Here is a 12,489-nt window from a genome sequence, read left to right as displayed (position 1 = left end):
TATACTATATATATATAATCACTATTCAAAGACAACTACATACACATAGATAAACTATAATCTAAAGTGCGCACGGCATAAGCCGTCTAGTATATAATATAAAACCCAAAAATAATACTTAAGGATAAAGTTGTCGGAACTCTTGCCCTGGCCAAAGAAAATGTTTTGGAATAAGGTTTAGGTGGAAACCTAGCTACCACCAATTTTTTTATCTAAAATGTAAAGACATAAAGGAAAGAATATAGCACCTAACCTACGCATCACTAAATATAGCACCTAACCTATACCCATCACCTAATAAAGAGAAAGTTAACTCCTTATTAAAATTATGACAACTTAGCAAAACACATGATCGAATGACTATCCTGGAACCTAGAGAACTTGTTATACAGTTTAGAGGGTGTTTGGATTGGTTTTTCAAAAATAGCTTAAAAGCTAAAAGTCATAAATTGGGAATAGCCAATTTTTGACTTTCGGCATATTTTTATACTTTTTTGACCTAAAAATAAATATTTAAAAACATTTTTTTATTTTTTCCTAACACCTCAAAAAAAAAAAAAAACTTAAAAGTCAATAAGCATTTAAAATAAGTCAATCCAAACACCCTCTTCTTTAATCTAGCAGAGGACTCCTTTTTACTAAGTTGTGGAATTATTAAGTGTGAGAAACAAAAGTTATAAGGCTTAATACCCAGATAGACCCTTAAACTTGACATGTTTTGTAAGATAGGCATATAAACTTACAAGGTGACCAGATAGACACTTAAACTTACTCAAAGTGTATTTTTCAAGTTTTCCAGTTATTTTGAAAACAAAAACTATATTTTTCAAACACTCACAATTTTCATGGCCAAACAAGCCCTAAATATATCACAAAATATTTTTTTTTAAATGCAAAAATAAGGCAAACGCATATACATGAGACTATAAATGTGCACTTAAACCAATAAATATTCGCTAATCGCAATTTTGCAGCTTTCAATTAACTCGGGTTTTTTTTTTTACACTTGAATAATTAAAAAACAATAACTTTAACCAATAAAAATCCTTAAAAAAAGAAATTTCAAATTAAGAAATTTCTAAGTTCAGTATTTCAAGTGTAAAAGAAATTTCAAATTAAGAAAACTGTAAAGCCGAGAAGAAAATCCTTAAAAAAAAGAAATTTCTTAATTTGAAATTTCTTTTTTTAAGGATTTTTATTGGTTAAATTTATTGTTTTTTAATTATTCAAGTGTAAAAAAAAACCGAGTTAATTGAAAGCTGCAAAATTGCGATTAGCGAGTATTTATTGGTTTAAGTGCACATTTATAGTCTCATGTATATGCGATTGCCTTATTTTTGCATTTTAAAAAAAAAATATTTTGTGATATATTTAGGGCTTGTTTGGCCATGAAAATTGTGAGTGTTTGAAAAATATAGTTTTTGTTTTCAAAATAACTGGAAAACTTGAAAAATACACTTTGAGTAAGTTTAAGTGTCTATCTGGTCACCTTGTAAGTTTATATGCCTATCTTACAAAACATGTCAAGTTTAAGGGTCCATCTTCTGAGACCGTACGGTGCGCCCTAGTTGGTAAAAAATAATACTCCTTCCGTTTCAATTTTTTGTGAACCTATTTCCTTATTAATTCGTGTCAAAAAATGATTTCTTTTCATATTTGAAAATAATTTACCTTTATACAATGATTTATAGCCACACAAAATATATGTGACTCATTTAACACTACAAATTTAAAAACCTTCTCTTCCTTTTTAAATTCCGTGTCCAATTAAATAGGTTCACATAAATTAAAACGGATGGAGTAGTGAAATTGTGGAACAAATTAAAGCAGCCGATAAATTATTAGTAATTTTTTCAAAGAAAGTTAGGTAATATTAATCTTTTAATGATGATAAAGTTGATCTTGAGATTACTAATTTGTAACAATTGGAACCTTCGAGAGCATGCAAGGAATTATTAAAGAATATATAGGTGCTTTTCTCTTAATTAAGATCACGGGAAACATATATCCTTTCCCTTTTCCTTTCATTGGTTAAACATATCCTTTCCTTATCTCCGCCAATGAGTATATATAGATTATTATCGACGTCAAGGAAAGGAACAAGAGTTTTTATTATTAATTTATCTAGTTGTTCACAGCTGTTGCTCACTTTAATTTAAATTTATCTTCTTTTCATTCTCTCTCTCTATATATATGAATGGTATTAAGTTTCAAATACGGTGCAAACAATATTATTCAGCCAGTACTAGAGCTCTTATAGACATGGCCATCTCCAAATTGCTTCTTGCTGCTATGGTTTTTATTTCTCTACTTCTTGTTCAACTTGTTGAAGCTGACAACCAAGTGGTATCCTTTTTAGCTTCTGAGTGCTGATCATGAAATTATATATTCTTTTATGACACAAAACAATGGACAATTTATGTCGCCAAATAATAAAAATTTGATCATTAATCCTATTCAACGACGAATTTTCAGAAAAATCTTATTACTTATAAGATATTTAGTGATGATGTTTGAATTTATTTTCTTTTACATGGAGCTTGTTACTAACGTATGCTTGTGGTATTTGATCGTTCAGGTAAACACGCATGCAACAGAGAGTTCTTACACCCCTAAATTAGGTATTCTTTTACATACTCTAATCTATTTCGCTTGAAATGAATTTTTATACTATCAGGTTATTAAAAGAAAGTTTATAAGTAAATGTTGTCTTATTTATAATCTTGAAAATAAATTTTAAAAAAACTGATACAACTGATGAAAGGGACCTATAATGTAAAGGAAAATTATACTGATAATATATAATTAAAACTCATAAAATAGATGTGCTAGTCCTTCATTAAATTTTCAGATTCTCAAGATGAGAGTATTACCCCTTTAATTTGTCCATGACACTTTTTCTTTTAAACAAAATTTGTTCCGACACATTTCTTACATTTGGAAAGTTTTAATAAATTTAATCTTTTTTATATATACTATTTAGTTATAATTACACGTTCTTATAGTAATAGAAATATTGTAATAAATAATTTCAATCATAAACTTAAACTCTGGACTCAAATACGGTTCATCAATAAGGGATGGATGTTATTTATATAACTAATTAGTCCTAGGATTGGCAAAATGCTTAAGAAAGACAAGTAATCTTCCAATTCGACCCATTAGACATGGATTGGGTAATTGAATTTTAAAAAATGGATCAAATATGAATATTCATGTTATCAATATCCATTGTCTGCTTGTTATTGTTCATGAGTTCTTGCTTTACGAAAGTATAAGCTTATTTTAATTTTTAGCTTGTGTTTTGATCTTACTATTCCCGAAACTATGAATAATACGGATATACCTCTAATCTATCAGTTAGCCCATTTTAATTTTATCCATGTTAACTATGGACGGATCGAATATTTTATCCGTTTTCGACCCGCCCATATCCAATTCAACCTGCTCGTTTACCACTCCTTCATGGTCACAAAAAGTAATAGTTGTTGCATTAAGGACCAACTTTCATTGACTTAAAATCTTGAATCCATCCCTGACTCCGAGTTGTTACAATTTGCAGATTGTGGAGCAGCATGTGAGGCAAGATGTCGTCTTGCATCAAGACAGAAAATGTGCAAGAGAGCATGTGGGACTTGTTGTGCTCGTTGTAACTGTGTGCCACCTGGCACTTCTGGAAATCAAGAACTTTGCCCTTGCTACTATAACATGACTACCCATGGTGGCAGGCGCAAGTGCCCCTAAATATATATATATATATATATATATATATATATATATATATATATATATATATATAGAAGAACTTTAAGAAATATGTAATAATTAAGTAATAAATATTAGGCTTTACATTTACATATGCGAGCTAGCTAGATGATGATCAGTATTCTCCTGTAATCTTGTCTCTGTTTGTGCACGTGTATATATAGCTTTGTAGCATTAAGGGGTATAGTATTAATTAGGGGTAAGTTGCCACTACTATCTTACTACTACTTTGTGACATAAATAAGTGATATTTACATGTATATTAGGGAATTCATTGCCCCGTGATCACATTTCTGATGATTGAATACTGAATTTGATGACGTAGCATTTCTATTAGTGTAAAACTGTGAACATGGATGCTCGTAGTTAAATATTCTTGAAGTTTACTAGCATGAATAATATTTTCCTCAGGATATTAAGTTTAAGTTTATTCAATCAACAGATCAAAAGGGTTGGCCGTTGGGTACAGTTTCATGCAGGAAAGTCCATTGTCCATGTACATGAATGGCCCTTCTCTAATTAACGCTGTTTATGACGAAACTAACCGTCTTCATATATGCTCAAACCCCTTCTCTGTTTTGGGAGTAAAACAAAATGATATATGCTAAATATTCATAGGAGAAAACCAAATATCTCCGCATAAACTTTAAGTATGATGAAGGATTCGGTTTGTTTGGAAATAAGTTTTAAGACGCTGGAGATTCGTATCATTTCGATATTTGATCAAACTGATTATTGAAAAGCAAAGTAGGATTTGCCGAGTTTCAAAGGTGAGGGAGGTCAAAAAAGGAGTTTAACCGTTCCATGGAGTCAATGACTTTGAAGGGCCATTACTGAGTCTAGCAACCGAAACCGAGCAAAAAAGTCACATCTGAGCTAATTATGGCTAACTAATCTGCTTATTTTCTCAAACATAGAAAAGAGGAAGAGATTACTAAATATAAGATGGATCGATTCCTAGAAAGCATCAGCTTTGACTTGTGTGGTACAAATCTCCATCCCATATTTCTATGTAATTTTTCTGGTCTGGCTCATGAATATGGATGGTTACATAGTGAAGGCCTAGTATAACGTAAACATATTTTTCAAGTAAAATATATTCAGTTACTCTCTAAGAAGCTCAAAGTTTCATTGGCTCAAGATCATTGTCAGAGTAAGAATAGCTAGCTGGTAGTTCCCCACAAAATGAACCATGAATTAACATCTCAAATCACTAAGCACCTTACAAGTACTTAAATTTGGATTTTTGATAGTCATCATGAAAGGTAATTGTGTCCGTTGGCCCTCCTCACTCAACCCCCTCATTTCTCAATCCATGCTAAAAAAATCATGGACAACTTCAGTAATTAATGAAAGAAGATATGACATGTACATTGAGCTCAACATTCTATAATCCATCCTTTTACCCCACCATCTAAACAGATGCTTCAAACTAACATGCATAAGGACCGGATTGCAACAAGCTAAGTCAAGGACTGGGTGCAGCCCGTGTCCTCCTTGATCTGGCACGTGTTACTCGAACTGGTTCCTCCATGACTGTATCAACGGGAGGTTTTGCACTTTGATTGTCTAATGAAGGCACTCGATCAATCTGCATCACTTGAGTTTCGCTTGAACTCGAAGCAGCTTTGGTGGTTTGAGTGAGGGCTTCAGTTGGAGTTGTTTTTTGTGCATTTAAGGCGGAAGCAGCAGCAGCAGGGGCAGCCACTGGAGGCGGTTGTGAGAGCTTCACCTTTTTTGTTGCGTCTGCTTCATTTTCACTTGAAGATTCAGTAGAAGCAGGAGATGCTTGTTTTTCAGTCTGTACCTTTGTTGCTGGGGCAACTGGTCTGCGTTTTGGTGGTGTTACTGTGCGTTGGCGACCTTTACTGTTTTGCTTTTGCGGCTGCAATTTCAAGAAAAACGCTCATAATTGACCCTCTGAAACAACAACAACAACATACCAAGTGTAACCCCAAACTCCAGTAACACAGTTGTGGAGAGAAGATTGTAGGTGGGAGGGGGTTCATGATGGATAGGAAACAAAATACATGCAATAACATAGACAAACCAATTTCTGCTGAAATTCTAATTCTTACATTCCCATCTCTCTAAGTATGAATGAGTCCGTAACAGCACTCATTAGCCACAATCTCGTAAAAATAGCCCCAAAAAATGGAACAACTCATAGATATGACTAGCACATAAATGCTATTTAGAAAAAAAAGATCTCAGGTGTGTGAAGCTACTAAAACCATATTATTGTATAACTGGAGAAGCAAATTTATGCTCCTGATGAAATAAGATTTCAGATGTCGAGCAGCTAACACCATTATGGTAAATAGTATGACTCAAAGAACATAATTGAGATAGGAAGATCAACTCCAAAACACATTGATGAAAACCTGAGTTGGGCGAGGAGTTGACTGAGAACCAACAAATTGCAATATATCAAAACTCCTAATCGTAGTCTGCACATAGCTAGCAGCATTCTGCCAATACAGAAATGCCATATCTCCAGCTCTTGTCCTCAACTCCAACAAATTACGATCAATCTCAGGTTCATGCTTTAAAACTACCGGTTTAAAGAAGGAATCATAGACATATGTTGTTCCCTGCAATAATTTTATGAGAAAACGAAACAATTAGAAAAAGACGCTACCAGAACTAACCAAAGAAAAAAATATTCAAACACGAGTATGCGGAGTACCTTAGTTTTGGGGCACCACAAATATATGATGAATGCCAACTTAGCTTCACTATACATAGGAACCCTTCAAAACAAAACAAAAGTGTTAACACTAGATGGGGATTTAACACTGAAGTTTATATGAACAGCCATATTTTTTGTATGATTACCATGAAACAAAAGCATCACCAAACCTTTCACAAACTGTCAATAGAGCAACTAAGATCCTGAAAAATAGGAGGAATGACGAAGTTACAGACAAGATTCACAAGAAGATACTTTAGAGACCGAAAGAGAAAATGCTGCAATATACCAATACTGGCACCAAAAGCGAAGTTCCTGGATATCAGGTTTATTCATTTCTACAGTTTTAAAACACTCATAAGCAGGATAAGCATAACCGAAAACCATCCTGCGCGAGGAAAAGGAATGATCATGATTAGGGATGTTCAGCAATCGAAAAAACTAGGACTACCAGTGTTAAATATTTATAATGGGATATATTCAAACTTACACAAGCCCTCTGGTGAGAAAAGATCCAATCATCTTGAATCCCTGTGACAGGAAAAAAGCCAGTACATGTTAAGCAAGCTCTCACACTGATAGCATACAGAGTTCAACACACAGGGATTGAATTTTACGAGGACAAATCAGTTTAAACATAGTGGCCGTTTGGTCATGAATATTTTTTACTTTTTTCCGGAGTTGAATTCCAGAAATCGTGTTTGGCCATAAAATTCCTGAGTTCAACTTAGAAGTTGAATTCCGGAATTTGAAAAACAGCACAAAAGTTGTTTTCACTTTTTTTTCACTCCCAAATCACTCACAAAAATTCAAAAAACAACTCCAATTTGTATTCATGGCCAAACACAACTCCAGTTTCCAAATACCATTTCACTTTGAAAACAAAAACTACTTTTTTCAAATACTCAAAATTTTCACGGCCAAACGGGAATATTACAAAGAAAAAGGAACACAGGAAGTGCCAAGAATGCCAGTACTTTTGGGCCTTTCTGTGCCAGAAGCAATGGAGTAACAACAACAACAATAACAATGCCTCAATCACAAACTATTTGGGTTGGCTACACATATCCTCTATGTCTATTCCGCTCTATTTGGAGCCCAATGTTCCAATACTAACATTAAATAAAATTGCTTTTAGTTTCCACTTCATTATTTATAAGCACAAATTTGCATTTTAATCCATTCAAGGATTATACAAATCCCCTCATTAGCTTATCAGCCCCGAATACCGAGAAGGAATAACATTGATCCCTAAAAATAAAGAACAAAGCTATACAGCAATCACAGGAAAGCAAACATCCAATAATATATCCCTTTCGACTGAGCTAAAAGAACATTACAAAGACAATAGTGTGCCACAACTTAGTCCAGAATCACATCAAAACAAACATATAGGAGCCAGTCAAGCAAGCATTTAAGGGGTCGTTTGGTAGCTAGTTAGGAGGCAAGTTATTCAGGCATAAAATTAATATGGTGTTTGATTTACAATTTAAAAACCCGCATAACTAATACATTTATAAATTATGAGGGAATCTATGTACCCTCTCTGTCCGAATTTATGTGATATACTCTCCTTTTTGGTCTGTCCCAAAAAAATGATACATTTATATATATATATATATATAGAAATAATTTAACTTAAAACTTCCCTTTTACCCTTAATAAAATGATTTACAGCCACACAAATATGTATGGCATGTTTTATACCATAAATTTCAAAAGTCTTCCTTTCTTTCTTAAACTCCGTGCCCAGTCAAACTAAGACACTTAAATTGAGACTGATGGAGTATTATTTTATGCAGGACAGAAGGAATACATGAATAACTATATAACTATATATATATATATATATATATATATATATTACTAATACCTGCATAACTCTAAACAACTACCAAACGACCCCTTAGTAGTCTAGAATCACATTCAAGCAAGCATTTACTAATTCAAACATGCAAACTGCCTTGCATTGCATCACTCATTTAATAAATTCAAATTTTGTACACAAGAAATAACCGTATCTATTATTAATGAATCAAATAAAGAATTGATATGAATGAAAAAAATAAAATGTGTACAACACAAGTAATAGTTAGTTACTCCGTTAATAAACGATGAGAATGTAGTTTAACGACGTGTTTGTAGAAGTTACCGGAACCGGCGAACCGTTGAGATGTGGGGTCGGGGGGAGGGGGGGGGGTGGCGTGGGAGCGGAGGGTGATTGGATTTGTGTCTTTTTGAAATTTTATGTATCTAATTCCATGATACCATTTTTAAATTAGCTTATAGTGGGGTTTTGTATTTTGATTTGTGTTGGAGGGGAGATTAGTTGTGTGAGGGTCTATGGTGATGGAGTGGGTATCTTCATCATAACCACAGAAAAATTTGGTAGGAAGGAAAATGTATGTTTTCCAACTCTTTCAGGGTGGTTTGGTATGCGGACTAAATTATCTCGGGATTATAATCTAAGGACTAATTTATCCCATTCGGGAGATGAGATAAAATAATCTCAAGGTTAATAGGATAAGCCGGGATATCTCATCCTTAAGATTGTGCTTCATTTTATACTCTGTTTGGTAGAAGGTATAAATTTATCTCAGGATAAATTTAGAACTTCTACCAAATATGGTATAAAATTAGTGTTGGGATATCTCAGTTTATACCATGTACCAAACGACATACTATTTTTCATTTTTGTTTAATGTTTGATTGGTCAAAGTGCTTTAAAAAAATATTATATCTAGAAAAATAAGTTTCTTACAAATCAATTAAATGAGTTTATGGTAAAAGTTGAAAAAATAAGTTTCATAAGTGAAGTTTCATGCTGATTGTCTTTCTTTCCCATACCCACCGGTCGGCCCCCACCCACGTTCTTCCGCCCATCTCCTATAACTATACCCCACCCCCAACTCAACGATAGTGTTTGTCTAAATTATATATAAATGTTATTGAGATAATATTTTTATTTACTTACCAAGTACCATAAAATAAGTAAAAATTACTCTCTCTGTCACAATTTATGTGACACGCTTTTCTTTTTAGTCTGTCCCAAAAAGAATGTTACATTTCTATATTTAGAAACATTTTAAATTTTAAATTCTCCTTTTACTCTTAATGAAATGATTTACAGTCACACAAATATCTAAGGCTTGTTTTAGACCATAAATTTCCAAAGTCTTCATTTCTTTTTTAAAAATTGTGTCTAGTCAAATGGTGTCACATAGATTGGGACGGAAGGAGTATTAATTTTTTAGGAAAATAATCTATTTATGCCAAACACGCCTTAGAATTGCATTGTGTTAATGGCTTTAAGTGGAAGACAAGATTTCATTTGATACCTTATCCACTATGAACAACTTATTTGGAGAAATGTTAGCGTCAATCTTAGATACTACCAAGTCTTTACCAAACATGTATATTAGGCTAATGAACTTGTATGAAATTGGTTGGGGATGCATTTTGGCAATTCTTTTTGGGATAATTGTTTAAATTGTCAGTGTATACAGCTTTGATCCTACGTATATTAACTGTATTTTCTAATTTAGGTTTTAAAATGGATAAGTATATGAAGAGCAAAGAATATTATTTAACCCTCCCAAAAGTAAAAACAAGAAGTAAAAGGAATTGAAAAGAAAAGATTCTTTCTTAGATTGCTTCCTTAATAATTACTTGTACTATATTCAGTTGTTCACCATAACAAAAGCATCAAAAGTTATGTGCATATGCCTAATGTCCTTAATACTAGACTTTTTTGCTTTTCTCCACTCCTTTCATTAACGTCTATTTCAACCACACTTTTCTAACTATTTGCTACGTATTTAAATATACCGTCCCAGATAATTTGGATTTTCACCATGTATACATATTAAAGGGAGAAACTTTCAGGCATTCTCTATCAAGAATTATACAATCCTTAGGGGCCAAAATTGAGAGCTCTGATCAGGAGCGAAGCTAGCCTTCAGGATATAGGTTTGAAAAAATTCAGTAACTTGATCCAAATTAACAATGTATATTTGTTTAATAGATTTAATAAATACGTGCACAATTAAATTTAGAACTTATTTACTAGCACTTGAGACCGTTGTTTAGAAATCATAAATTAAAGTTTAAATTCTGAATTAGTTTATGTTTCTAATTAAAAATGGAGGAATTACATCCATATACTTGGTGACGTTCTTGTCCCTCTTCTATATATCACTTTAGTAGTTTCTTTTCTATATTTTTAGTTTAAAATCGTCTGTTTGTTTTGGCAAACAAATCAACCGTGATTTTTGAAGCAGCTAACTAAGATAATGAGGTGTAGTCAAACTAGCTTGTTAAAATATTAAAACTCATTTGAGGTTCACTTGAAGATACAGCATGCTGGATATATACTTGGATTCAATGATCATTAGAATGAATAATACTTGGGCTAATTTGGATTCTAATAGGAACATTTTAATTATAAGAAAGGAAAAAAAAAGACTAGTTTGAAAAATAAAAATAAAAGGTTCTTATCATTGGATTGGGAAATCACATGATCTCGTTTTGTGTCGTTGTCACTTGTCAGTGATCTAATCCATTTTTGTTCATTCAGTTGTAAGTTGTAACCATCCACTAACCTTTAATTTTATTTTATTTTGGTTCACTAACCTTTCATTAGGCTTAACTCTGAAGTAAGAGCCCTTTGAAGAAACTCTGAAGCAAAAGAGAGAGAGAGTAAATTACTATGTACACTCTTGTAATAAGTCAGTAATATATGAAAACAATTATTATATGATGAAAATTCTACACAAGAAATAACGACTTTAAATGGAAGTCCTTTTGCATGTGGATACACTATGGAAAAGATGGTGAAAAGGCAAAGGCCCAGAAAAGAAGGATGAGCCTGAGCTTAATTGGTTTTAGCAAAGCCTTGGATACCAACCAACCCATAAAGATTATAGTAAAGTGATACATATTTGTTCATTCTTAATTAGAAGTTATGGTTCGACTTTTGAATATGAGGTTGTTTTAATTAAGAAGTTAAGCCGTATGTAGGGATTTCTCGATACGGATTCGAATTTATTTGAGTTCAATACGAATAAAATATATCAGGTAGACAAAAAAAAAGACTTTGGAAACCACATTTTCGAGACTTAGTCTTAAAAGGGAACGATCCAAAATTAAGCCACGAGCATGAATGAGACCATGAAATTAACGAAATGAATCATCATCGAGTACAGAGAAATGTAATTGCTCGAGGAGGACCAATGCCGTGGACATACTGCCACATGCCTTCGAATGATGTTAGCACATTTGCCATTTCTGACTCGAATAATTAAAAAAATATGTAGGTTAAGATTTTATATACATACGAATAGATATTAGGATAAGCCATAAAAGCACATTTGAATTATCGTGTAATTATCAGTTATACACCTAAATTATGTGGAGGTTCTATAACTCTTCTGGACTTATTTTTTTTCATATTTGTTATCCCTTTCCGTAATGACCAGATTGATAAAGAAAACTGGTTAAAACTTAACTTGTGCATACATGCGCTTATACAGGACAAAAAAAAAAAGGTCTTATATCCATTATTTCATTTTATGCCCTTAAACCCAAGATAACCAGGACCATCATTCATCTCTTAACCTCTTAGTTCTTTCATAATTATGAGACCAAACTCTCCTCTTTTACTTTCTTTTATGAATCAACATTACCCATTTGTGTACTCAAGTTAATTCTTCATTTGTAATTGTAATCTCGTCGAAACTTAAAGAGATCCAAGGATTATTCGGTGTTACATAACTGAGTACTCACCTAATTTGAAAGGAATAGAGAGTTGGAATTTATAATAAAATATTCTTACCTTTCCAAACCAACAAAACCAACATCATTGAAAACTTTGAGCTTCAACGCTCATCGTCAATGACTAAAACGAGAGGGGAAGGGTTTTCTTTCTATTAAAATGTTATTAGCTTCTGAATAAGACTCTTACGTGACAAATATATTTGGAATGTATGGGGTTTAAGTTGGTCGATACACACTCCTATAACGTGCATTAATTA

The 12,489-nt window shown here is 32.7% G+C and overlaps 2 protein-coding genes across 3 annotated transcripts; one reads left to right on the top strand and one right to left on the bottom strand.

Moving 5' to 3' along the window:
* The first annotated feature begins 2,097 nt into the window (after positions 1-2,097).
* On the top strand, positions 2,098-4,101 carry LOC132604154 (gibberellin-regulated protein 1-like). 2 transcript variants are annotated; one of them, XM_060317517.1, is made up of 4 exons: positions 2,098-2,346; positions 2,579-2,621; positions 3,563-3,767; positions 3,800-4,101. In XM_060317517.1, exons 1-3 carry the CDS (start codon positions 2,194-2,196, stop codon positions 3,742-3,744), a joined length of 378 nt encoding a protein of 125 aa, XP_060173500.1. In that variant the 5' UTR covers positions 2,098-2,193; the 3' UTR covers positions 3,745-3,767; positions 3,800-4,101. The 2 variants fall into 2 exon arrangements, with proteins under 2 accessions (XP_060173500.1, XP_060173499.1); XM_060317516.1 differs by having other exon boundaries at positions 3,563-4,101.
* A 768-nt stretch (positions 4,102-4,869) lies between these two features.
* On the bottom strand, positions 4,870-8,788 carry LOC132604153 (putative HVA22-like protein g). Its single transcript, XM_060317514.1, has 7 exons — positions 8,610-8,788; positions 6,948-6,988; positions 6,747-6,845; positions 6,604-6,660; positions 6,455-6,518; positions 6,150-6,359; positions 4,870-5,650 (listed from the first exon to the last, which is right to left on the bottom strand). Exons 2-7 carry the CDS (start codon positions 6,977-6,979, stop codon positions 5,234-5,236), a joined length of 879 nt encoding a protein of 292 aa, XP_060173497.1. The 5' UTR covers positions 6,980-6,988; positions 8,610-8,788; the 3' UTR covers positions 4,870-5,233.
* Positions 8,789-12,489: the final 3,701 nt, after the last annotated feature.

This window comes from Lycium barbarum, chromosome 7 (assembly GCF_019175385.1).
Source record: "Lycium barbarum isolate Lr01 chromosome 7, ASM1917538v2, whole genome shotgun sequence".
Taxonomy (NCBI): domain Eukaryota; kingdom Viridiplantae; phylum Streptophyta; class Magnoliopsida; order Solanales; family Solanaceae; genus Lycium; species Lycium barbarum.
Note: the sequence above shows the minus strand (reverse complement) of the source record. Positions and strands in the feature narration are given on the sequence as shown.